Here is a 24936-nt window from a genome sequence, read left to right on the forward strand (position 1 = left end):
GTCCCGGGGCCGCTGTGTCCCGGGGCCGGTGTGTCCGGGGCGCTGTGTCCCGGGGCGCTGTGTCCCGGGGCCGGTGTGTCCGGGGCGCTGTGTCCCGGGGCCGCTGTGTCCCGGGGCCGCTGTGTCCCGGGCCGGTGTGTCCGGAGCGCTGTGTCCCGGGGCCGCTGTGTCCCGGGCCGGTGTGTCCCGGGCCGCTGTGTCCGGGGCGCTGTGTCCCGGGGCCGCTGTGTCCCGGGGCGCTGTGTCCGGGGCGCTGTGTCCCGGGGGGCGCGGCCCCGGCCCGGGGGTCTCCGGGGGTCCCCGGGTGCCCCGGCCCGCCTCGCCCGCCGCCCGTGACGTCACGTGGCCACGTGCTCTCCCCCGCCCCGGACCCCCCCGGGCCCGGCCCGCGCCCCCCGCGCCCCCCGGCCCGGCCCGGCCCCGGTGCCCTCTTTACCTTCTCGTGCTCCCGGCGGAGCCGCCCCAGCAGCGCGGGGCTCAGCGGCGAGGCGCCGCCGCCGGGGGCCTCCATGCGGGCTGGGCCGCGCCGGCGGTCTCCGGGGGAGCGGGGAAAGGGGGGCGAGGGAAAGCGGCCGGGCTGGGCCGATCTCCTCAGCAGGGCGAATGAGTCCTATAAAAATGTTTGTGCAGGGCGAAGCGCCGGCTCCAGAGCCGCATCCACGCGGGGGCCGCCGCCGCCTGGGCCCGGGGCGCCGCCGCTGCCGGGGGAAGAAGCATCTCAGTGTCGCATTCTGGGCCGCGCCGCCGCCGCCTGGGCCCGGCTCCCGCTGCGCCGGGGGAGCGCCGGGGGAGAGCCGGCCGTGGGTGCCGGCGGTGGGTCCGGCCGCGCCGCCGCCCGCCCGCCTGCTGCACTCTGGGTACGCGCCCGCGGCCCGCGGGAGGCACCCGGCTGCGAGCCGCGAGAGGCGGGCGCTCCACACCCCCTGCCCGGCCCGGCCCCCGCGCCGGGGTCCGGCACCCCCCGGAGCTGCCTGGCAGCCTGGGCCGCCCCCGTGCCCCCGGGCCCGCTGCTCGGGAGCGCAGGCCCCGGGCGCCAAGGCCTCGGCATCAAAAAGCGAAGCAGCGGCTGTAAGGCGCTCAGATGGGCCTGCACTAATTACGGATCGACCGACGGACAGAGCCGCGTGTCCTTTGTAACTGCGAGGTGCTGTCACAGTAACTGCCCTCGGGATGCCGGCTCTGGGGAGTGTGTCTGCCCTGGCAGGGCAGCTGGCTGTGAACAATCATAGAATCATAGAAAGGACCTTAAAGATCGAATCATCAAGATTAGAAGAGACCTTCAAGATGATTGAGTCCAACCACCCACTCAGCACTACCCCTGTAACCCCTAAACCACATTGCCCAGTGCCAGACACCTCTTAAACACGTCCAGCGATGGTGACTTCCATCACATCCCTGGGCAGCCCATTCCAGTGCCTGACCATCCAAACAGTGACAAAAGCTTTCTTAAATTTCTAATCCAAGTCCCCACATCCCCCCTGCCGTGGGCAAAGACACCTTCTGCTAGACCAGGTTGCTGAGAGCTCTGTCCAACCTGGCCTTGAATGCTTCAAGGGATGTCCCATCCCAACCTCTCCCGGCAACCTTTACCAGGGCTTCACCACCCTCACAGGGAAGAATTTCTTCCTAGTATCTAACCTAAATTTCCCCTCTTTCAATTTTTACCCCTTATGTCTTGTCCTTGCTCTACAGTGGGCTGCCATGACCTGGCAGATTGCAAAGTATTCATTAAAATCACTTAGAGCAGCACTCGGGCTTGCCTACACGGAAATCTCACTGCATGGGAAGCGAGTGGTGTACAGCCACCCTTGGAATACCACAGAGTAATTTATGTGCAGTAAATTCACTAGCTAATTCTGTGAGTGCCATTAGACACCTCCAGCGGAACACGCTGGTGCTGGAAGGGAGTCACGCTTTAACAGCATGCTGGATGGCAGTGCTCCTGAAGGCCTGAGCAGCTTCTCGTGGTGCTTGATGCTACCCTAGCAGGTGTGTTTCACCTTGTACACTCCAAACACCACAGAGGTGTGTTCAGTCATAGATCTTGTGTTTAGTGCTGAGCCTTTCCCTTGAGTGAATGGGGGTTTCTGTTGTTTTATATTTGCCAGTAGAGTTGAGGGGCTCATACTGTCTCCCCCCCCAGAGGGATTAGTTAGTAAGGCATAAGATGGAGGTACAAAGGGGCATCATGCCTACACTTAGATCAAGGGTCTCCCTCTCCTGCCAAAAATCAACACTCCTTTCCACGAGCAGAACTAACCCTGTACATACCACAAAACAACTGTTTGTGTTATACATGACACAGAAAGTGCTGTGCACTTTTCTAAATCCATGCTCCCATCCCCTTTGAAGAGCTTGTTAAAGCTCTACAGATGAGGAATTTAGAAGCAATTTTCAAAGCACGGTTACTCAAGCTGGAAGTTAGCTTTTAGCCAGACTTTAATACAGCTTCCAATATTGCAAATAAAAATTTGCAACTGCAGCTGGGTAGTTTGGTTTTTGAAATAACTACATCCATAATCTTCAAGAATAATTGAAATTTAGCTAAAATCTCTGGCACATATTTGTCACTGAGGGAGGCATTCTGGATCCTTTAAACAGACAAGAGACATCTATATATTGTTATTAGGAAATGGCTCACCAGCAAAAGGATATCTTGAGTTTAAAGAGGTTATAAGAATCTTGCAGTCCTTCTAAATGCCTGTTGTACGTAATTCCCTTTCAGCCTGCTCTGAACTTCACTTCAGTGCTCACAGAGGAAATACTACAAATACAGGTCATTTTTAAATGCTGTAATTGATCCCATTTTATCTCAACTCCATTGGAGAATAAAACAGATGTACAATATAAAGATACAGTATCTTATTTGAGATTTTAATTTTTTGCCTTACTTTAAAAAGTCTTAAGTAAGAAGCGGAGCCGCAAAGGGGGAATTTTGTATCACAAGACACTATTTTCTAAATAGAATGTAAAGACATGCAATCATTTCTCGTGGTTCCTCTTCCAAAGACTTCACCATTTCCTGTGCCCTGAGTATGCCATTTGGTCGCTGAATGTGTTGGGTTGAAGGCCTCTGACAGATCCAAAATGAGAGGCTACCTCATTACCAGAGTAATGACTGCTTGCATTTGGTTGTACTGATGATAGTATGGAATAGTTTACGGCATCCTTTTGTACATTTTGTTTTTCATCTGCCAACGAAGAAATGTTCTAATAGTGACAAACAGATGGGACACAGCATTTGCCAAAGATGAGCATGAAGCCTTTCTCACATTCTTTTGCACTTACAACCTGTACAAAACCACTGTCACCAGTGAAACTCTATGGATTATAAAATAAATCCAATTGAAATTTGGCCTTCTAAGCTGCAGATTTTTGTTTACTTGTTTACTGCATCAAATCTTTAGATGCCCTACCAAATGATTTTCATAAAACCTTGGAGAAAACTCTGGAGGGCTCTCTGTAATTAAGTGAGGGAAAGGCAAATAAGCAAAGCTTACATGTTCTCTTCCAAGTGGCTGGCTTAGCCACTCATGGCTCAGCAGACATGCCCATACTGTAGCTGAAGACAGGGCTGCTGGCAGAGCTCCTTCCAAACCCTAAGCTGGCTAAATTGGATAAACTTTTAGAGTGAGAAAACAGTGTCATGTTTTCAGTTTTGGTATGAACAGGTCAGCTGTACCTGTGAGAGGAGGGGATTAGAAGCAAAGTTTTGGAGAGGTCAAGTTAAGTTTGCAGCAGAAAACCTCACACCAGGGCTCTGGCTCAAAGGCATTCTCCTTTGGCAAAGAAGTCTGTGCCTTCTTCCATGCTCATTAAAAGTCATTCACCACCACTCTGCAAAGACAGCATTCACAAGGGAAGAGGAAAACAAGGAGAGGACAAAAAGAGGAGACATGGGAGAAAATGCCCCAGCCAGTCTTTCTGCTGAGAGAAACAAAACTGAATCCATGATCCTTCTGTTTTGCAAAACCAGAGGCTTAGATCTAAAAACATGGATTGCAACAGAAAGATACGGACGAAGACAAGAGGGTTAAGAAGCTTTGGAGCTCGCACATGTGTGCAAATACATACAGAGCTGTGCTAAGAACAGTTGTGTGGGATTGGCTGGAAAATGGGTACAGGGGAAAAGCAACAAGAAGGAGCTCATCATTATCAAGTGAGAGAAGAAGTTATCCTGTGACAGAGCTTCCGTGAGAGGAATGCATCTTTGGAAAGCAAGATGTGGCCCACATGGTCAGAGACGTGACCACCTCTGTTGTCAGCACATGGAGGCAGTTTGATAACAGGAACAGTGAATGAACTGCCCAGGCCATCAGCAGGCTTTAGGGAAATTTCATACTCTATCTTCTGTCATGAAAAGCACATGCTAGAACTGTTGGAAAAAAACCCAAACCAGCATCCTCTTGTTAAAGCTAACTCATAATCAAAATACCGTAAGACCAAGTCCACCTTAGAAGTCTATATATTATTCTGGCTGCAACACTCACCCTGCATGCTTATTATGAACTTTTAGTGATTCTTAAATTCCTGTGAAAGATTAAAAGCCTTTCCTTGTTGCTGTGACTTGCCAGGAGGATAAGTGCCCCAGCAAATATTTAAGAATAATTGTCTCCACTCTGCCAACAATAATTGAATATTTTTTCTATCCAAAAGTTTTATTCTGAACAAGACCACTATTAACTTTTCTAATGAATGTTCTTTATGTTGCAGATAGGTCCTTTTGGGCCTTGCTGTTACAAAAAAAAATTATGGCCACGAGTCCCCCTCCTTTGGTAAAGCAGGAATGCAAGCCAGCTCCACTAGAGCTTAGAGGAGTGAAGCTTTGCAATGCTTGCAGAACCATGGTCAAAGCCTGCATTTCCTTCAGTTTAATCAGCCTGAAACAACAGTATTTTTGTTCAGATGATGACAATGGAGTCAAACTACTAGACACCTTTCATTGTCCAGACATAGAGCAAGTAAGATTTTTGTATGGTTGTTGGTCTGAAACATCATGGTACTGACATTAGCGCCTTCCTCTCTCCTGTCTTTTCTCATTAGAGAAAGGTGAGAGGCTTCAGGGATGACACCAACATGCTACTCATTTTTGGTTACATGCTTAACTCATGCTTGAAATGTAAGTTAAGAGGCACTAGGTGACAGCTAAATATTTATGTGCTCTCTGTCAGTAACTTGGCCTCTCCCTTGCTATCCATCCACACAACTATGCCATGTTTAACATTCTGATATCTGAGAACCATCAAACTGATGTTACCCTCGGTCCAGTTTTTGGTCAGGATTATGTACTAAGTAGGTTGGTGTTCATTTGTCTCTGCAGGGAGCACAAAGGGCCTAATTTTCTGTTACATTATGGTTGAAGGTACTGGACCTTAAAGTCCATCGATACAGTGTGTTGTGTTTCTACATTGGTAGTAATGATGAAGAGTCTGAAACTGTGTATTGGATTCAGCCAGGATACAGAAAATTGTCAGAAATCACCCATAGTTATGTAGACACGCATACACATTGCCACACATCTAAGAGAAGCTAGTTAAGAAAAGCTGGGACAGACCGTAAGGTTCCTGGTGAGACCATCTATTGAAATCATATTTTTCCTGATAAAAAAGGCATCTATGTAAAATATATATAAGGCAGGATAACCAGCTATTAGTGTGCATTATGCTTTAACCTTATTGTGTGTTTGCTAATAATAACAGCATAGCTTATTTTCATGTTACTATCATGCAATAAAGTTCTGGGCCCCTTGCAGGAACACAGCTGACTGTAGTCTAGCTGCTATTCTGTGAGTACTGTCATGGTTGGTTTAGTACATGAAACTTGGATGCTTTATTTGTATGCTTTGTAGTTGCTTCTGCCATCTTTGATTAGTATCACCTAGAAATCCCAGCTTTTCTGCATGTAGTCACACCCAAGAGGAAAGCCTGACTCGGAAAAGATTAGTGTCATTTTGCTTTTTCCCCTCATCTTTTCCCTGTAAAGGAGGAGAGCTTTCTGATCATGGCAGTGTATCGGTAAAGATAGCCTAGATACCAAATACCTTAAGGGCCTCAATCTCCTCTCATATGTCCCAGAATTTAAAATTAAATAACTCTTTCAGTTGACTTCAGTGGCAATTTATACCTGCATTTGTGAAAGGAGAATCAAGTTCTGAGGTTTGTATGAAGGATACTGTGAAATCTGTTCTTTTAGCTTGTTAAACAGATAGTACCAAATGCACATTTCCATTAACAAGAAGATTGTGACATTAAAGATGTCTGTCTTTCTCCCAAACTATTTACTCCTGTATGTGGATACAAAAATGCTGCTAGCAAGGATTTTCTTGCTATTTTCTAAGCCCGTGAGAGACTTTTCTCTCTCACAGAAGAGGTAGCAGAGTTATGTAAACAACCAAATACCTGCAACCTTGAAAAGTCTTGTTTATAGTAGAGTAGAAAAATATTTTGACAATGGATGTTTTAGGATTTTAGCCAATCACCCCCAAGGGGATCCTTTGTCCAATTAGACTATGAAGAAAAAAGTCTATAAAAGAGTTTGAAAAATAATTAAATAAATCAATCTTGCTGCACAATTCCTGCCTGCTGCATCTTCACTCCTCCTCCCTATGGCTGTGGGACAAGGTGATATACCTTAGGGCATTTTTTTATTTTTTAATACCTGTACCCATGTGCTAAGGTGGTGATGAGGGTGGCAGTGTGAGAGCAGCCCTTGTGCAGACCCAAGGGGCAGATTTAGAGGTCTCCCACACCACGAATGTGCCACTTCTTTTCTGATGCTTGGGTCCCTAACTCTCTTCAATATAGCAACTGTCAAACAAGCACACACAAACCAAAGCCGGTAGCAAACACAGTTTGTAAGAAAGCAAAGCCTGCACTTCACTTTTGCTGGCTGAAACCAGGCTGCCAGACCTTGGCCCACAACAGTGTGTTTAATATAGGTCTTGCATCAGGTCCAGCACGAGCCAGCTGGGCCAGGGCCACAGAGAATTCTCAACCAGAAGTGACCTTGTTAAATACTCTTTACTGGGTATGTTTATCTGCCCATTATTGATCAAGGGCAGGTTATACACCATTATTTTTGCTATAGCACTAGCAGCCAGTTTGACACTGTTAATGTGTGAGAAAACTCTTCCTCTAGTTTCCAGTTTGCAGTGGAAGGGGAGGGGTACCTGCTAAGTATTCCCACTGCCTTCTTTCCAAGGGATCAAGGGGCATTTCTCCAAATAAGTGGATTCTCACCTCTACAATGCAGCAAGCCAGAACAGAAGCCCTAAACTGCTTCCCAAATTTTTTACCTGAGTTTCTGTGGCTGAACTAAAGCTTGTAACTACAAAGGTTGGGTTTATCATTACTTTCAATTAATAACTTTGTCTATCCTTTTAATTGTAATTTCTTATTCACTTCAGAGAACTATTTACATATATTTACATATATTTACTTATACACTTTAACAAATGTACTCATATTAAAACAGGGCATTTCCCTGACAAGCTTAAACCTGTTTCCCTATCATTCAACTTCCCTTTCATTTCACCTTTTGTTTTGTTTCTTGGCATTTTTCTACTTTAAAACACTGCATTTTGTTGCTAAAGACACCTTTGGTTTCCAGATATCCTGCAGATTTTGTTTAATTCCTCTCAGTAAAATGGCAAATGATATTGAGCGTTACATTAATTTTTTAACAAAACAACTGGGATGGGAATATGACAAACTGAAGGAAGCCAGAAGCCATGGTCCTCTACTTCTGCTGCTACAAACCAAAAGCATATTACAATTCATTCCTGCAAGTCCTTTCTTAAGCATGTAATCCCAATTACGGACACAGTCCTTGTGGCTTCAGGGAAAGTAACTTCCTGATCACAGATCTCCCTAAGGGAGAAAAATTCATTGAGTTGTCTAAGAAAGAGTTTCTCTGGAAGCTGTAGACTGAGGAGAGTCATAGCACGACTGGAACTCTTTTTTGCATAACCAGATCAAATCTGGCCTTGGTAATAGTGAGAAATTATTACCATCTGAATTCTAATCCATGGCATATGCAGTTGGGGCTGGGTGGTCTCATTATAACTTCTAGGAGAGCAAACCTCATCTCGTAAACCACCACTGCAGGTGGCACTTCAAATGGAGGTCTGTAGGCTCAGTGGTGTAACTCCACTTCTCTGTGGGTTCTTCACAGAGCATTTTTAGCAAAGGAAATGCAACCAAGTCAGTTGTCTTCATATTTTCTGACCCCTGAAGATTTCCACTAGATGTTTATGATCATTATTTAGGGAAAGGAAAAAAATCAACTTTAAGTGCATATTTTCTGTTGAGTGATGTAAACTACAAATGCTTAAGCAAACATCAGTAAGATGACCCCAACCCTTAAGGCAAGCAACCATGGGCCCTGGAGAGGGGAATGCTTCCAAAAGATGCAGTATGTGTTTTCAGGACACATGTATGAATAAAACAAATTTTATAAAACACAACATATCAGGATTTATTAGACTCCTATGCTAAAGACAAGTAGGTATTTTCATATCTTTTGGCACATTGAATGTAATTGACCTCGTTGACTAATAGTTTTGGAGACATTCAAGGTATTTTAATCAACCTGAACTGGGCTCCATATCAATTTACATGAAGAGCCCTAACTGGTGTCTGTTTACTTGCATTTATTGGGTTCCATTGCAAGGAAGGTCCTGCTTGCCCATCTCACCACATTTCTCTTTCTACCTCCATGCAAACCTGGTCCACTCTGCCCCAGCAACAGCTGGCAGGCATCCTTGAGTGGCATCCCCGTGGTTTAAAATTTGCATGCAAAATTATAGCTGGCCCAAAAGCAAGTTCAAAACATCATCACCCATGATGGCAGGACTGGAAGGGCAGCACTTCTGAACACCCCCTCAACAAGACATTTGATCAGTGGTGGCAGCTCAGTGAAGAGCAGATGCAGCAACATTTGCCATCCTCAGGAACAAAGAAGGTAGGGCTGCTTGTATATGAAGAGCCCCCACTTTGGGCCAGACATGTTTGCTCTTGGCTAAAAACCAGGGTTTTGACATGAGACAGTCTTGATGGGGAAGTTGCTGCTAAGGCACAAAAGTGATGCTGGAGAACCAAAGACATTATTGTAGCTCAGTGAAGAGCAGATACTACTTTTACATTTGATTTAAATGTATTTTGAATTTATTTGTTTTCAAAAGCATCTAGAATTTAGGAGATGTGTATACATATATAATAAATCAGAATAAGTGAGGAAGTGACAGCATAAAGAACTGAAGACTTTGAATAATATGTTTCATTTTAAAATTACAAGAGCATAAATGCACAAAATCTTAGAGGCCTCCATCCAACAAAGCACTTACATGTATACTTAATTTTAAGTCTCCCTGCAGTCACGCTTTGCTGAATTGAGGCATAATAATGGTAAACTTCTAGGCCAAATTCTGGACTGGATTCAGTAGATGCAGATGTCTTTAAAAGGAAACAATATGTATATGTAGAAAACACATCTCTAGACACGCATGCCTGATCGTTTGCATTCATGTTCAGAAACTGTCAAACGCAGGAACATTTGTTTCCCCTGATTTAAAATACTTGCCTTGTTTGACACAGAGCCACTTTGCCAGCAGAAAAAATGGTCTCTGCCCAGAAGACCTTACAGTCTGAAATTTGGACAGATGAATAGCAGGTAAAATATAGAAAAGGATGAGAACAGAGGAGAGCTGAAGTAATAGGCTCACATGGTTATTCATTATAGACATGTGCATTCCGTCATTGCCAAGTTATAAGTTTTAAATATAGAAGTTTACTTTTATGTACAAGTAATAATTATTAACAGAACACAAATCTTAGGGGGCTCTACAGATCATTTTGACAATCCAGAGTGAATGGGAGTTTTGCCACTCATTTCAATAGAGTCAGGCTTTTATTCTGAGACTCTGCTTTAACCCATATATCCCCAAAAGAGTGCACACAAAAACCTTTACAGCCCAACCAGCTCTGCCCTGACCTATAGAGCCTGGAAACCTGGGTGCAAACATCTGGCAACGCCCAACTCTCAGAAAGAGGAAGTGTCATTCATCACAGATCTGTAATAAACAGCAGCACGCCAAGCAGCAACAAACCTTCTCCAGCCTTTCTTTACAGCCAAGCCTCACAATTAACCTTCTGTCATCCAGAGGCCAAGTAGGAGAGACTCTCACAGGAGAGGACTTGCTCCACAGTACCTCAACCTGCAATTCTGCCGTGCTTTTCCGAGATGAAAGGGGAAGCACACGGTATAAAAGTGCTGGGGAGGAATGGGCTGTGCACATGGCCGTGCTCACGGCTCCCACCCCCTCCTGCAGCCCTGGGAGCTCCTAACGCCTCATACCCCCAGCTCCCATAGGAAAAGGGATTTAAAACTGTCAGGCAGCAGCTTTCACTATTAACTTTCAGTTTTTAAACAGCTGAGACTTAGAGGCTTTGAGGAAATCTGGGTCCAATTTTTATTTTTAGATAAACTGCCAGGGAAATAAATCATGCAATAATGATTTTCAGTAATTTTTATAGGAGAACTGACAACTCACTGTGGTGACTCAGTATTTGCAGAGTACTCTACAATATTGTATAAGTACTTTAATTTCACCCATGATTGAAAGAATTCAAGGGGTCTGGGCTTTGTTCCTTTAGCACTTTGGAGGTGCTTCAGCATGAGGTGGGAAGATGGTAACAAAGGACAAACTTTGTCCATCTTGTTACAGTAGACAGTTTCAAGAATCATGCAGTTATATGAAATTAACATTTCTTCTACTATTTCAGAACTTTCACCTCACCTAAGAAAAATAAAATTCAGTTATTACAGAGATGGAAACTAACCTTAATGAAGTCACTGGTAAGATTGGAGTAATACAGGGATTGGCCATGCTCTTGCCCCGTTTCAGTGAGTCTGTTGGGGAGGAAAGCTTTCCAGAAAGATGATTCTGATAAGCAAAATATCTTTGTCGTACTAGCAAAGAAAAGCCCTAAAAAGTGAGGTTTTTTCCTTTGCAAGTTTGGTTTTGCTCCTTTTTTTTTTTTTTTTTTGGGGGGGGGGGGGGGAGAAGAGAGGGTTTTGGGTTTTTGTTTGGGTGTTGCTAAACTTCTCTCAAAAAAAAACCAGTAACACCCACATCTTAAAGTCAAAGAGGAGGCTCTGACACCTGTCTAAACCAAGGCACAGGCTCCTTGGGCTCTGAGTAAAGAAGCTGGCATTAGTTCAGTGACTTCAACCTGGCTCCACGCTGTCTGAAGGGCCCTTTCACAGGGAAGTTAATGCAATATCTTGGCCTGAATTACCTCCTTTTTATCACTACCTCCATGCTATTTAGATATAGATTTTTTAGTTAAATGTACTTGTGAAATTTTAGTGTTCTTTTGAAACACTGATGAATTCAAATACCACTATATGTAGCATGCTGGGTCCAAAGAGTCACACAGTGGGAGTAAAGCTGTACTCAAGCCATGCTGAAGTAGTTTAGCTGGAGCAGAAGAGTTTTGTTTTTTCACTACAGGCATGATGTAATAACCACCCAGCTGATAAGCTTTAACTAATATGCAGTTTCCCATTTATTCTTATAAAACACTGCAGTAAGCAATGGTTGGAGTGGGTCTTCCCCCAGATTCCATACACTGTGAACTGGTTTTCTCCCTGCCACATGTTCAGCACGCCCAGACACTCAGCTGTCTGTGTGAGACAGGCATGCCCTTGTCCGAGGGGTTGCACAGACAGTCACAGTCCCCTGGGCACAGGCCAGGCTGAGGGCAGCCACTGCCAAGTACACACAGCTGCAGTGCGTTTGAAGTGTTGCACAAACTCAGACTTTGGAGAGAACTAACTCTTAATGTAGCAATAATGGGAGCAACAAGATATTATGTGAATGAGAGGAAACTGGATTCTTTACTTGCAAGTATTCTTCTGGTTGGGATGATGGTTTGTTATGCAACTGAAATGTGAGAAAAAACAAGGAACCAGTAATTTCCTCTTGCACTCACAAGACAACACCAAATATTTGCTGCAGTTCAATTATGATGGACAAGGAAGTATAATGCGTAGGTTTGGTGATGTCAAGGCAAGAAAGGATTATTAGATCAGCTACCCCACCTTGCACAGCAAAACCTCCTAGACCACCAAAATAGCTTTGCATTAATACTTTAGACTTTGATTAACAGTTTCTAAGTAACTAAATGATGCTGTTCAGAGACACTTTGTGATAGTCTGAAGACCACCAAGACAGGCAGAACCCATCATGAAACCCAGCAGAGTTCCAGCAGGCGCTTTGAAACAGCAGCTTTATTTCCACTTCAGTTTACAGACATTGGTTCTTCCAACACATTTCCCTGCTAGCTGAAAAAGCTCCCTGGTACCCTGTATTTTCTTCCCATGAAGGTGCTTATACATTATAATTGAGTCACTTCTCAATCTTCTTTTTATAATGAAAGATAGAATAAAACAGCCTGCAGCCTTTAGAGCATAGGCAGCTTTCCAGAAGAGTTTATGAAGGAGTAGAGGAAGTCTTAATTTTCCTATTTACAATACAGTATCAGTCATCTCCCTTTCCAAACTTGCCAGAAGCTTTTGATTCCTTTTGGAAAAAGCTGTATACTCACATTAAAAAGCATGTAAGCATGTATCAGCTCAGATAGCCCTTGGTCCCTCAGCCTATTTTTGTGGACATGAGCACTATTTATGACAAACCAATTTAGACTTGCATGGCAGGTAAAAATGTAAATCTTGTGTAAAGCTAAGGCTCTAGTGCTACTTTTAACATCAGCTTTTATTTCACTGAAGTATTTTCTTTTCATAGAAGTGGATTTCAACTAATCTTACACTGATTTGAGAAAACCCTTTGCAGATCCCAGTGTCATTACAGACTGTTTGCAATAGCTTGCTACTGATTGCTGCCAGCACCATTGTCAGTGGACAGGGGCTGCCCAGAGCCCTGGCACAGAACTATTTTCTGAACACAAGAACCAACGTGCTTTGGTTGGTTTCTAGCATAAGCACCTGTGTATGATCTCATTATTAAAGAAGGAATCAGTGTGGAAAAGCAAGTTTCACCTCTGGTGGCACATGTAGCATGCCCCAAGAGCTGTGCCTCAGCCACCCCTCTGGGAGCCGTCGGGGTGGCACAGCTGCACAGACCTGCTCCAAGCCAGGTGTGGCCAGATGGCCCCTCCACAGCAACCTGCTCCTGTGATGGTTACACAAATCCATCCCTGCCCTTGCCGGTGCCCATTGGTGGCCCAGCCCCTGGAGCTATACCCAACAGCTCCCTGTGAAAGTCATGCTGTCCCATTCCTGCTTCACTGCCTGTGGCAGCAGCTCTCCTTGCTCATCACTGGAGACCCACTTCCATGAAATCTAGCAGGGGAGGCTCCCCAGTCCCCTTGCCAGCCGTGCACAGGACCATGCAGAAGGCACGTGCCTGAGCCGCTGGTGCTTGTGGCTTGTAGGAGGAAAACGCTGCTCAGTTTCCTGACACAGCACAGCCGCTGGCACTGATAGCATCACAAATCCTGTCAGGGCTTCCCTGTCTGGCACTAAAACCATACCTATTATTTATGGATACCCCTTTTTAAAATTAGATGATTACAAATTAGAAAATACATGTCCTTAAATCTGAAAGTGGAAAGAGGGGTTATAAATATGCTAAGTCATTCTTTTATGTGACCTGAATAATTATGGAAACTGTAAGAGTTGCAATTTAAAAGGATTTTCAAAACACATCATCTTTCAAAAGATACATCAGTAGAAGGTCATCTGTGACCCCTGCATTGTGTGAATTTTCTGATGGACTAGAGAGAACTAAAATAAGATTACAGCTGCCCTCTCATAATTAGCGAGTAGGAAGCTGAAACAAACTGAAACCCACTCAAAATATCAGTATCAAAGTACACACAAATGAATCAGCATGAAGATAACCACTGTGCTTAAATCTCTCCAAGATGCTGTACCGGGCTTAAAGGCAGATGCTGATTTTTAATGCAGAAACAATACATCTATAATTGTTATAGACTACAATTATTGTAGCAGCATATGCAAATCTTGCACTGTGCAGCCTGAGACCAGACTGAGCACACAGACGAGTTTGTGCAGCCGTGGTAATCACAACACAAGCAGAGAGAAACCCGCACGTGCACGTCCGACTTCCCATATTTGGGAGCCCGCAGATCCACCCTTCTGTCCTATTAACCATGTGCCCATCAGCCTCATGGCAGAGCAACATTCAGATATTCAGAAATCAGGACTGTCAGCTCTAATGGTAAGGGACAAGTCCCATTGTCTTCTGGCATATCACATTTTCTTTGAAATTACTTGTCCTAGATTTTTAGATTAAAAATAACGAGTATATAATTCATATATATCACATAAATTTTATATTAAAAAAAAACTTAAAACCATACCTACACTACTTTAGTACCTGACTTGTATATTTATGTGACTATTGTTAGAAGTGACTAATTGGGTTTGATTAGCTTCATCATTAATATTCTGTCCATAATTTAACATGCTTCAATAAAATACCCTAAAGCAGTATAATGATTAGATTTCAGGAATATGTGTTTTGCAATTAAGTTGCTCTTGATTTTGATATGCAGATTAAGAAATGGTGGTCTCATTTAAAAAAAACTGCCCTTATTAACTCAGCAGTATACTCTGAAGATTAGGTAAGAAATCCAAGATTTTCTCTTTGTATATGCTAGTTAAAATGTATTTCAATCAAGCATATGTGGGCAAATCAGATTTGATTAGTTTAAGTTCACAGTCATTCTATCTAAATGAATAATGTGTCACCTAACATTGCAAAAATTTGATTAATAGTTTATCAGTTAATTAAAAATGGGGTTTAATTTTTCTTTTTTAGGAAAATGCAAGGTAGATATTCCTTGTCTTCATCATAAATGCAAATTATTTCAGCTTGAATCTATTGTTCCTTGCTCTCTTCTTAGCCAACTGGCAAGAAAATAAAGCTTTTAAAACCATCTCTTTTAGAGAAGCAGTAAAACTTTGTTTGCTTACACATATGGCTGCCAGTTGTCTGAGTGGGATAATTCCTGTACATCCTTATTCCTCCCCCAAACTCTGCAGGGACTTTTTGGAGATCGCCTTGGACTGTCTTTGCTGCATCCCACAGCAGGTCCAGAAGGACTCTGAGTGAGGAGTCCAGGTAAGACCCACTGAAGGGTTCAGGGAGAAGAGAGGAGATTCCAGCCACTCTGGGGAATAAAAGGGAGAAGCCCGGGGGACAGGCAGCCCTAAGCCAGCCCCAAGAGGGGAGCACCACAGCCATGGGCAGCCCTTAGTGACTCCTGTTAGCCAGCAAGGGTGCCAGGCCTCCCTCTGCAGCAGCAGCTCCACAGCACCAGCAGCCCATCCCAAACCCATCAGCCCATCACAAAGCCAGAGGGCACAGGAAGGGAGTGGCAGGCAGGGCTCCAGCCAGGTTGGGTGTCTGAGGACAGCTGTGTGCTGTGTGTATAGACATAGATATACAGCACCATGTGTGCATATCTATGTCTTACTTTATTATGTATAGAATACAGACTATTGTACAGAGAGGAGAGCAGGATGAAGCTCTCAGTGGTATGTGCATTTGTGCAAGTGCTGTGTATCCCCAGCTGTGTGCATATATATATTTATGTATATCTTTGTGGTGCATGCATTTGCCTGCTGTAAATATATCTTCAGCCTTGCTGCTGGTTGGACCTGAGAACATGAAGCTGAAACAGCTTCACCTCTCTCAGGCTGTGAGATCCCCCTTGACATGTTTTCCTCCAACAATACGTACGCAGAACGGCTTGGAAAGGAAGCGGGGGGAAACATCCTCCATCTAAGAAGCTTTGAAAGTTATTTACAAACACTAAGAAAATGGCAGTGCTACAAAAAGAAACAAATCTGAAAAGTCAAAAACTGGGAAAACAAAAAACTGGTTTCCTTTAAGACCTCAATTAAGATATTCAGTGCAGCCACATCATATAGCTTTAATTATATTCTCTCATGTTATACTTTCTACATGATTTTACATTATCCAGTGCACAGCATGAATAGCACTCTCTGAATTAGCAAGTGTGAAATATGTACATCTACACATGACATTACCCAAGTACACAATTTAAGATGCTTAGCAGAGCCTCCCCTGAAGATGCTCCTGCAAGTCCCTGTGATACCCTAAGGAAAACAGCCAGGATTTTGGCAAGGAACATAGCACAGCCTTCACACTGCAGGAAAGTGTCACAGGAGGTGCCTCTCATCACTCTAAGAGTGGGACTGCTACTCAGAGCAACCTGTGTGCTCCCTGCAAGCATCACCATCAGAGCAGGTGAGATGGGCAGGATAGTGCTTTCTCTGGTAACTGTTCTGCAACAACTGAGAAAATTTGCCTGCTTTTCTTCAAGAAGTCTGTTCCTTTTTTTTTTTTTTTCAGTTGAATTTTAATGTTAAAACCAGTCCAGAATATTAAAACTACCTTCTCTTAAACAGTTGAACGAACTCCTCATGCACCCAAGTTCCTTGCTTCTCCCGTCCAGCACTGTCCTCCCTCTGGCTCATACACACCACCTGCAGTGCTCCAGGAATCCAGACTGTTCCACCCTGTTTTCATTCACTCAAACATATCTACATCCTTTTCAATCTGTGCAAATCAAACCTCTTATTTTAGTCCTTTTATTACTAACTCTTCTGTTTCCCTGTCACCTGTGCTTTATATCTTTATTTTCCTGTGTAAGGCAGCTTCACAGAAATTACTGGAAAAACTCCTTCTCTCCATAGCCACTATTGCTGCCACATCAGGAAGAAATCAGCTACTTAATTACAGCGTATGAGACAGATAAAATGCCAATTTTGCCTCCTATTTATAATGATCACTTAATTTTGCAGGCACCCCACAAAGAGCAGAATCTGCATGCTGGTCCCTCGTATTTTCATATTGTTATTAATAATCTGAGCATGAGGGGGGTGAAAGAAGAGATCATATTTGCTGCTGTACAGCGCTACACTAGCTATCATAACTGTAGCACAATAATCCTATTTGTGTGCAACTAAATGTATCTATATTAATCAGTCATACAATTTTTGAGGTTAGAAAGGACCTTTAACCATAACCCAGCGCTAACAAGCCCACAGCCCACCACTGAGCCATGTCCCTTAGGGCCACATCTACACATCCTTTAAACCCATCCAGGGGTGGCAACTGTACCAGCCTGGTACAGTGCCTGACCACCCTTCAGTGAAGAAATCTTTCCCTATATCCAACCTAAAGCTACCCTGGTGCAACTTGAGGCCATTTCTTCTTGTTGTTTTGCTTGTTCCCTGGGAGCAGAGCCTGACCCCCACCTGGCTGCACCCTCCTGTCAGGGAGTTGTAGAGAGCGATAGGGTCCCCCCTGAGGCTCCTCCAGGCTGAGCCCCCCCAGCTGCTCCTCATAAAGACTTGTGCTCTGGGGGACAATCACTGCCCTGGTCCTGCTGGCCACACTACTGCTGGTACAGGCCAGGGGCCATTGGCCTGTGTGCCCACCTGGGCACTCCTGGCTCATGTTCAGCTGCTGCCAACCAGCACCCCCACATCCTTTCCCACAGGCAGCTTTCCAGCCACTCTGCCCTCAGCCTGGAGCAGCACATGCTTTCCTGACATAAACAGTCCCTTCTGACCTTATAGACATCTTTTGATTGATTGAGTAGAAAAAGAAATAGGGAAAGAAAAGCATTATTTGATTATCCATTGAGTAAAAATGTAAGAAAACTGTTAACAGTAAAGGAACTTAAATACCTCCAACTGCAAGTGGAATGTACAATTACAGTGATGTGCTCACAGGTTGGGTTAGGGGGCTTTGAATAACCCTAAAATATGGATCCAGCAGGATACAGTTCACTTCAGTGGAAGCTAGGAATGCTCAGACTTCTTAAAATCAGGTCCATAAAGACTAAGACCTAGAGAAGTGTGTCCCTAAGATAGCCAGAAACTAACTGGTCATGGATAATAATATAACATGCTTGCCCTCCACCATTAATATGTGGCTGTATTAATATAGCATGACTTGGTAACATGGTATGACTGGAATCTATATCAAATGATTATGTCAATGGTCCATTAAGCAAATAGTATATTAAACAAATAGAAGAGCATCAGGTATTTGCTGTATAAATGGGTATATAACAGCAGGTTTAGGATTTAACTAGACTCCTCAATAAATGCAATACTATATAAGCTGCAGGTTAGCAACAATTTTGCTCTACCTCGTTGATTTCTACATAGAACCAGACATAAGGAGCCATTTTCTATCCTAAGGTTTGCACTGTAGCAAATTAATATGAAATATTTTCTTATGAAAAGCCATACAAACATGACCCTGTAATTCCCTTCTAACAGAAATGTTTCATTAGTGTTTCTGATAGAGGTCATCAATTCTTCTTCATCACGTTACTTCCATCTTGTCCAGCAATTATTTACAGTATCAAGGACACCAAACATGTCTCCTATGCTTTTTCCCCCCACAAATGTTTGAGTTCAGCTTGTCACAAAAGTTTAGTGATGATGAAAACTCTTGGACAGGAGCCCATGCAGGATGAAAACAGAGCAAGCCTCCCCTTCCTGTAGTGCCCTGATGTTGAAAGGAAATTATTCAGATGAAAGAGGTTTGACTTCTGTACCCATTCCCCCTGCAGGGCTGTGATGAGGACTTCCAAAACACAAAAAACAAAAAAAAAAAAAAAAAAAAAAAAAAAAAACAAAACAAAACAAAAAAAAAACCGAACAGTCACCACGACAAATTCAAGTTGTAATTGGAGATACTTACCCACATTTCCAGGAATGCACTGAAATTGCAACAGTTGCACAGGTCACCAAGCAGCCATCATCTGACACCTGACCCAGCTGCACCAGGTGGAAGCTGCACAAGTGTCAAGGTGAGGGGCACCACAGAACAACAGGAAGGTCACAAAGAGCCGAGTCCCTCCAATGTCAAGCTCAGTCTCTGGGCACAGCATTAGCCCCAAAGTCACTCCAGCTGTGTTTTGCTGTACAGCCTCTACCAGGGATCCCCCAGATTTGCCTGGCCTCTCTCACTGCAGCTGCCAAGAGAACTCAGACAAGAGGCTGGGTTGCTCTGTACCTCCCCAAGCCTTCCAACCTTCATCTTCAAACCATCTGCAAGGAAAACTGCTTCCACCTTATAAAGAAAACACAGGAGACCATTCTTCAAACAAACAAAGAAACCGAAATTAAATTATAAAAATCTTTGAGCGTGTTCCTGTGTACTGTCCCACCAGCAGAGCACAGGGCTCATGCCCTTCAGCACACAGCTAAGTCATGGCAGCAACCACTCCCCCACCAGCACCTTCTCAACCTGCCTGTCCTGTACACTAGATCAAGAGTCACCTTTTTTTGTGTATCCTGTAACAAACTCACATAAATAAAAGCCATGTGGTATTGATAGACGCTATTACTCTATAACAAAGACTTCAAAAAACAACACGGATAGGAGATGCAGAGCCCATTGGTTCAGGCCAGTTATTATAAACTGAAAAGGAATTCAAAAATAAACCACTAAGTCACTCAGTACAAGCTGCAGCTGGAGGCCAGGGCCACGTCTCTCCCGCTGCACAAGCCAAGGAGCAGCACAGCTTTGGGGGCACACACCCTGCATCCCAGGACTGACTCCCCCACCACTGTTCGTGTAGTTCAGGTGCGCAGCCCTGGTTTAGGGCATCTCAGCTGCAGGTCCATGCCCTGCCCCCAGGGCAGGCAGGCTGCCATCACTCAGTGCCTCTTCTCCACAGCAGGGCTGTCACCACCACTCCCTTGCAGCACGCTCCTGGGGTTCCCAACACAGCTCTCCTCACGTCCAGCCACCCTAAGGGCTGCCCAGTGCAGTTTCCATGCACCTCTGCTGGGGCCTCCCCCCGCCCTCTTTCCCCTCCTGGGGTTTTACCCCAGCACACACAAGTTACAGCTCTTCTGGTTCTCTCACACATCGAGCACAAATTGCTGCCCTCCACATGTGTTTTCTGTTCATCGATACACGGATCTGGTGGCAGTAATCCTCTTTAGTTTCAAAATGGTTAATGCTTTTGGGCTCAGCTTCTATCCACTGTGTGTTCAGCTTTCTGGCCTCTACAAAGCAAGCATAAAACAGAGTTTCAGACACTTCTGTTCACTGTGCACAAGAGTAAAGTGCTTGAAAAGATGCAAGATAGTGAAAAATCAGTGCGGTGTGTTTCTGCCTCATTCATGCCTGCCAATATCATTTTAAAAAAATCAATAGATTGCAATTTGCATTCATTTAAATACATTTGCATAAACTCAGGCAGATACATTGAAAGCTTTGTCCCTAACAACTTTAAAGTTATGCTGGAGCAAAGCACCAGCACCGAGAGCTCATTGCAAGCTGCTGCCTTGAGGGGGGTGGGTAAAGGGGGCAGGTCTTCCTCTCCCTGCTCCCTACCACCTGGGCAGGCAGCGTGGGCAGCGAGCAGGGCTGTGCTCTGCCCTGGAAGCACACTTGGGAGGGATGGGCACACCTCTGGCTACAGCAAGGCAGCCATTTGGTGAGCCCAAACTGGTTTTATGACTGCGGGTAAGTTCTCAGGCTCTGAGTAGTCTGTGTTGTTTCACTCCCACATTTTGGAGCCCGGTGTTAGGTCCCTGAGGAGCTAATCAGGCTCACACTACCTGCAGCAGTCACTGAACGGGAGATAGTTCAGGGACACACAGAAATGTGGTTTGACATTGGGACTGGAGCAGGCTAAAAATCTTTCTTCCCTTGACTGAGCCTCTAGATCAGATCTGTGAGTTCACCTGGCTCCACCAGCAACTGTTTCTCTTTTCAAGAAGATGTACTTCATCTCCCAAATCCATAACTGATCAGGTATAAAATTTGTTGCAAGACTATGGGATTGCTTTAAAAAGCATCAGGTTTGCTGGCTCCCAGTTGTGTTCAGCTAGAACAGCATCCCCCAGCCTGTGGTACAACCTGCTTCACAGTGGGACTGTCCCATGCCTTGCAAGGCACCTGGCACTCCCTGGCATGGCCCAGGTAAAACCGAGCAGGCAGAGCAGTGTAATGGTGGCAGGGAAAGCCACAAGCTCCTATATCCACACTGCACATCCCAAAATTGGCACTGTGCAGCTCAGTCCTTCAGCAGGGCTCACAGACCACCCCGCCACCCCAGAGCAGCCATCCCCCACCTCTCAGCGCGCAGAGTCTGAGCAGAGACATTACTTCTCCAAGGTTTTTAAGCCACATTGTCCTGCAAAAGTGATGCTGGTGACAGACAGGCACAGCATGGTGCCCCTCAACATCAGCAGTTAGCCACAGGCCATGAGCAATGCCACCAGAGCCTACCAAGATTTAAGGGAAGAATAATAGTGCTGCTTACAGGCCTAAAACCAAAAATACAAGGGTAAAAACGAAATGAGTAATGGCTTTTCTGCAAAATGTGTAAAGTGTCATTGGGAGAATAAAATCTGCAGTTGGCTGGAATATGAATAGTAAAAAAATTCACAAATACACCAAGGCCTTCAACATTGCATCTAGACCAAAGAGGAGCAATGCATTGGAAAAAATTCTTTCAAATTCATTTCAGAGAAGCTGATTTCTGATGTTCTTCAACTCAGAGCTTGGAATAATTTTTTCCCCTGTAGGAACTTATACAAAAATGACAAAGAAGGAAAAATATATAAAAAGCCAAGACATAATGACTTTTTAATCTTTGATGATATCTACTCAGAGGGTAACTATCTACAAGGATTGCAAAATTTAACCTATCATTTCCACAGTGACAACAGAATTTATAGATTAAAGATTTATAGAATTTAAACATTTGGAACGAAACCATCTGGCTCTGCAACAGCCAGCCCCAGACTTAGTGCTTCAATAGCTAGAGCTCTTCTCACTGAACAAAAGCCAAACCTCAAGTCATCAACAGCATCTGGCTATGATAAAGCCTTGCTCCAACACCAACTATTCAGAGATGCTCTGCTAAATTAGCAGGATGTGCCTGAGAAGTTGAACTGCACAAAGGGGTAAGTGGAGACACAGTAGGTGTCCTCTGGGAAGGCTGGAGAAGGTGCTGAGCATGTGCCTTGCTGGGGCAGGAAGAGGACGACTGAAGCTGAGCAGACAGACTAAATTTTTTAAATCTGCTCTCGTAGGGGTCAGTTGCTGTCTGGGTGCTTACAGATGTTTCCAGCTGGGGAGGAGGCAGCTCCTGGGAGCAGCCAGTGGGGTGGTGCCATGCCAGGGAGGGTGACAATCCAGAACCCAGCTCCACTTGCCCAAGGAAGCCACCTGCATCTCTCCCTGTCCCCGTCCTGGGGACCCAAACCACCCAATTTTCCATTGGGGAACCAGGATCTCCAGGGCTGGGGTGGCCAGAGGCTTGCTCCCCACCCAGCCACAAGCCCATTTGGAAACCACTTCTGTTCCTCAATGTTAAGGTAGAAATAGAAAACTTGAGACAAATCTCAGACATTTTATAACTGCATTTGCACTAACAAATGTAGACGACACATTTATTGACATTGTAACAACTCCTCCAGGACAACTACATTTTTAAAAAAATGGAAGAATAAAGATAAATCTCCCATAGATATTGCAATGAATCTTACCCTGACATCCTAACAGCTCTGATTCAATCCTTGAATAGGGAAGAGCTCATTAAAAATATCTTCCCCAGCCGCTGCATGGGGCCGATGGCTCCTTCAGCCCAGCCCCAGTGACTCCTGCATGCAGCTGGTGATGCCAGACAGGCACAATTTATGGTTTCATGAATTTGATGAAGTGATATATACACTCATATTAGTATGTTTGTAAGAATTGTAAAGGTTTCAGGCCCAGATTTTGTGAACTACAAGTTTAATTGGCCCGCGATTACTATGACTGCATATGCAAATTAGATCAGCACAATTTCACATGTAAATGGCCATAAATTGGGCACGCCAAGCCTGCTGTGGACTCACTGCCACTCCACCCGCCTGGCACTCGAGCCAGCCCCTGAGCTCTCCACACCTGCATCTTGCTGGTGCTGCTGCCCTCAGGATCCATGTACACAGCTCCTTCAGTATTGCTGGGAAACGTGGCTGGAGGCTCAGGATTGGGCTGGGGAAAGCACAGAGGGATGCACGACCAGAGCATGGCAGGTGACAGGAGCTGCAACCCAAAAACTGAGCCAGTACCTCTCCAAGGAGGCTGCTTCTCTCACCTCATGAAATCCTCACCCAGGCCTCTGCCAAGGGCTTGTCCACGCTGGTAGCTCACCAGCAGCTAGAAACAAACTTTATCCCAAAGTTTTTCATACAGACTTGGTTGCACTTCAGAATTTGTGCAAGTTTTCCAGACTTCAGTGCTTTCCTGCCAGTCTCTCCCTCCTGGGTTTTGGTTCAAGGCAAGCAGTGTCCACAGTTAATGGGAATTCTGAGCCACAGGTGTGAAAGTTGAGACTGAGCCCTCATTTTAAGGCAATTTGGAATATTTGAACCTAAACCGGTGCATTTCCAGCAAGGCCTGGAGCTTTGGTGCACTGCAGGGCAGCATCTTGCCTTGCTGCAGCGCTGGGGACACCCAGCTTTAGGGCCCAGGGGGAGATGCTACAGCACCTGGGGACACTGCAGAAGAGTGACCTGAACCAGATAGAGCAGCTTCTTCTCTCTTTCCCTAAATATCTCATTTGCACACTGTATTTGTTGTTGCTCTTTTTAATGAGGAAAGACTTCAGATCTTTAGCCACAGACTTGAAGCTCTTCAAAAAGAAAAAATTCAAAGGCTAAAAGCCTAATATTAATGAAGAAAAACAGAGATATGCAAGCCTGAGACAACTAATAACCTATGCAGAGCTATAAACTGATAAAGATTTGCTGGTCTTTAGTACGAAGTGAAGCACCAAGAGTTTTCATATAATAGGAAGACTCCAGCATTCAGTTTATCTGAACAAGATGCTTTAGGCTCAGTTTCCTCAAGACTTTTGTGCCATTTATGGACCATTTCTGCATGTAAAACAGGAAATTAGTGCATTAAAAATGACTTATGCACCAAATTAGTCTGTTTTCATACCCACAAAATCCCAAAGCAGCTGTATTTAACTCTGACCCAAGTATTCACCTCAGGGGTGAATTACCTAGAGAAGCTGGAGTCAGATGGAAAAGTATTTGCAGCTTTAGGAAGCTTATCTTACATATTCACCCATAACTTCGTTTTCTGGAAACAAGTGCAGATTTGGGGCTTGTTGTGCCACAACCCAGTGTGGCAGAAACTACTCCCATAGCACCAGATCCCCACAGTGCTGCCCCTTCCGAACATGTCTGCTATTCTCCTGTCTTTCCATTTTAGATGAGCCCTAAATATATCCCAAAATAAAAAATGAATCCAGGGTTTCCAGCCTCAAAACCCTGCACGCATTTCAGTGCCACAATTCCCACACCCTGTTGCTGCTGGGCTGCAAACCTCACACGGAGATGGAAACACGGGTCTGGGTATCGGACACAGAATACCCCTTCTACATCATCCCCTGCCTGACACAGGGGCTGAAAGGCACTTGGGAAGGAAAGCTAAACACGTTGTACAACAGCCTCCCAGACTGTGGAGCTTGTTCTCACCCATTTTTGGGGCATTTCCCAGAAATGTGGCTATCCTCCCAGGGCAGGAGGCACCACTCAAAACTTCCCTGGAACTGTTGCTCAGCCTCTGGGTGTGTGTTAGCCTTCAGGAGGTCACAAGCAAGAGCTGGAATTGAAATTTACTTCTTTTCTCCCTTTAACTCAATGCAATCTCCTCTGTTTACATCTGCAAGCTACATCAGCAAAAGCGTCCTGCACAGATGAACTCTACAAGTACATAATAAATAAATAATAACAATAACAGTTTGTGTTAATATAGCACCTCTAATCCAATTATCTGAAAGCTCTTTGCAAATACTAATTAATTAAGTCTTGCAACACCCT

The 24936-nt window shown here is 44.7% G+C and overlaps 1 protein-coding gene across 1 annotated transcript in view; it reads right to left on the minus strand.

Moving 5' to 3' along the window:
• URI1 (URI1 prefoldin like chaperone) overlaps positions 1–881 on the minus strand; it is a 41489-nt gene extending 40608 nt beyond the window's left edge. Inside the window, exon 1 of the mRNA XM_082289837.1 lies at positions 437–881. Within this exon, the coding sequence (XP_082145963.1) occupies positions 437–511 (75 nt within the window). The 5' untranslated portion in view covers positions 512–881. The remainder of the gene's footprint in view (positions 1–436) is intronic.
• Positions 882–24936: the final 24055 nt, after the last annotated feature.

Source organism: Coloeus monedula (genome assembly GCF_965178545.1).
Source record: "Coloeus monedula genome assembly, chromosome: 13".
Lineage (NCBI taxonomy): Eukaryota > Metazoa > Chordata > Aves > Passeriformes > Corvidae > Coloeus > Coloeus monedula.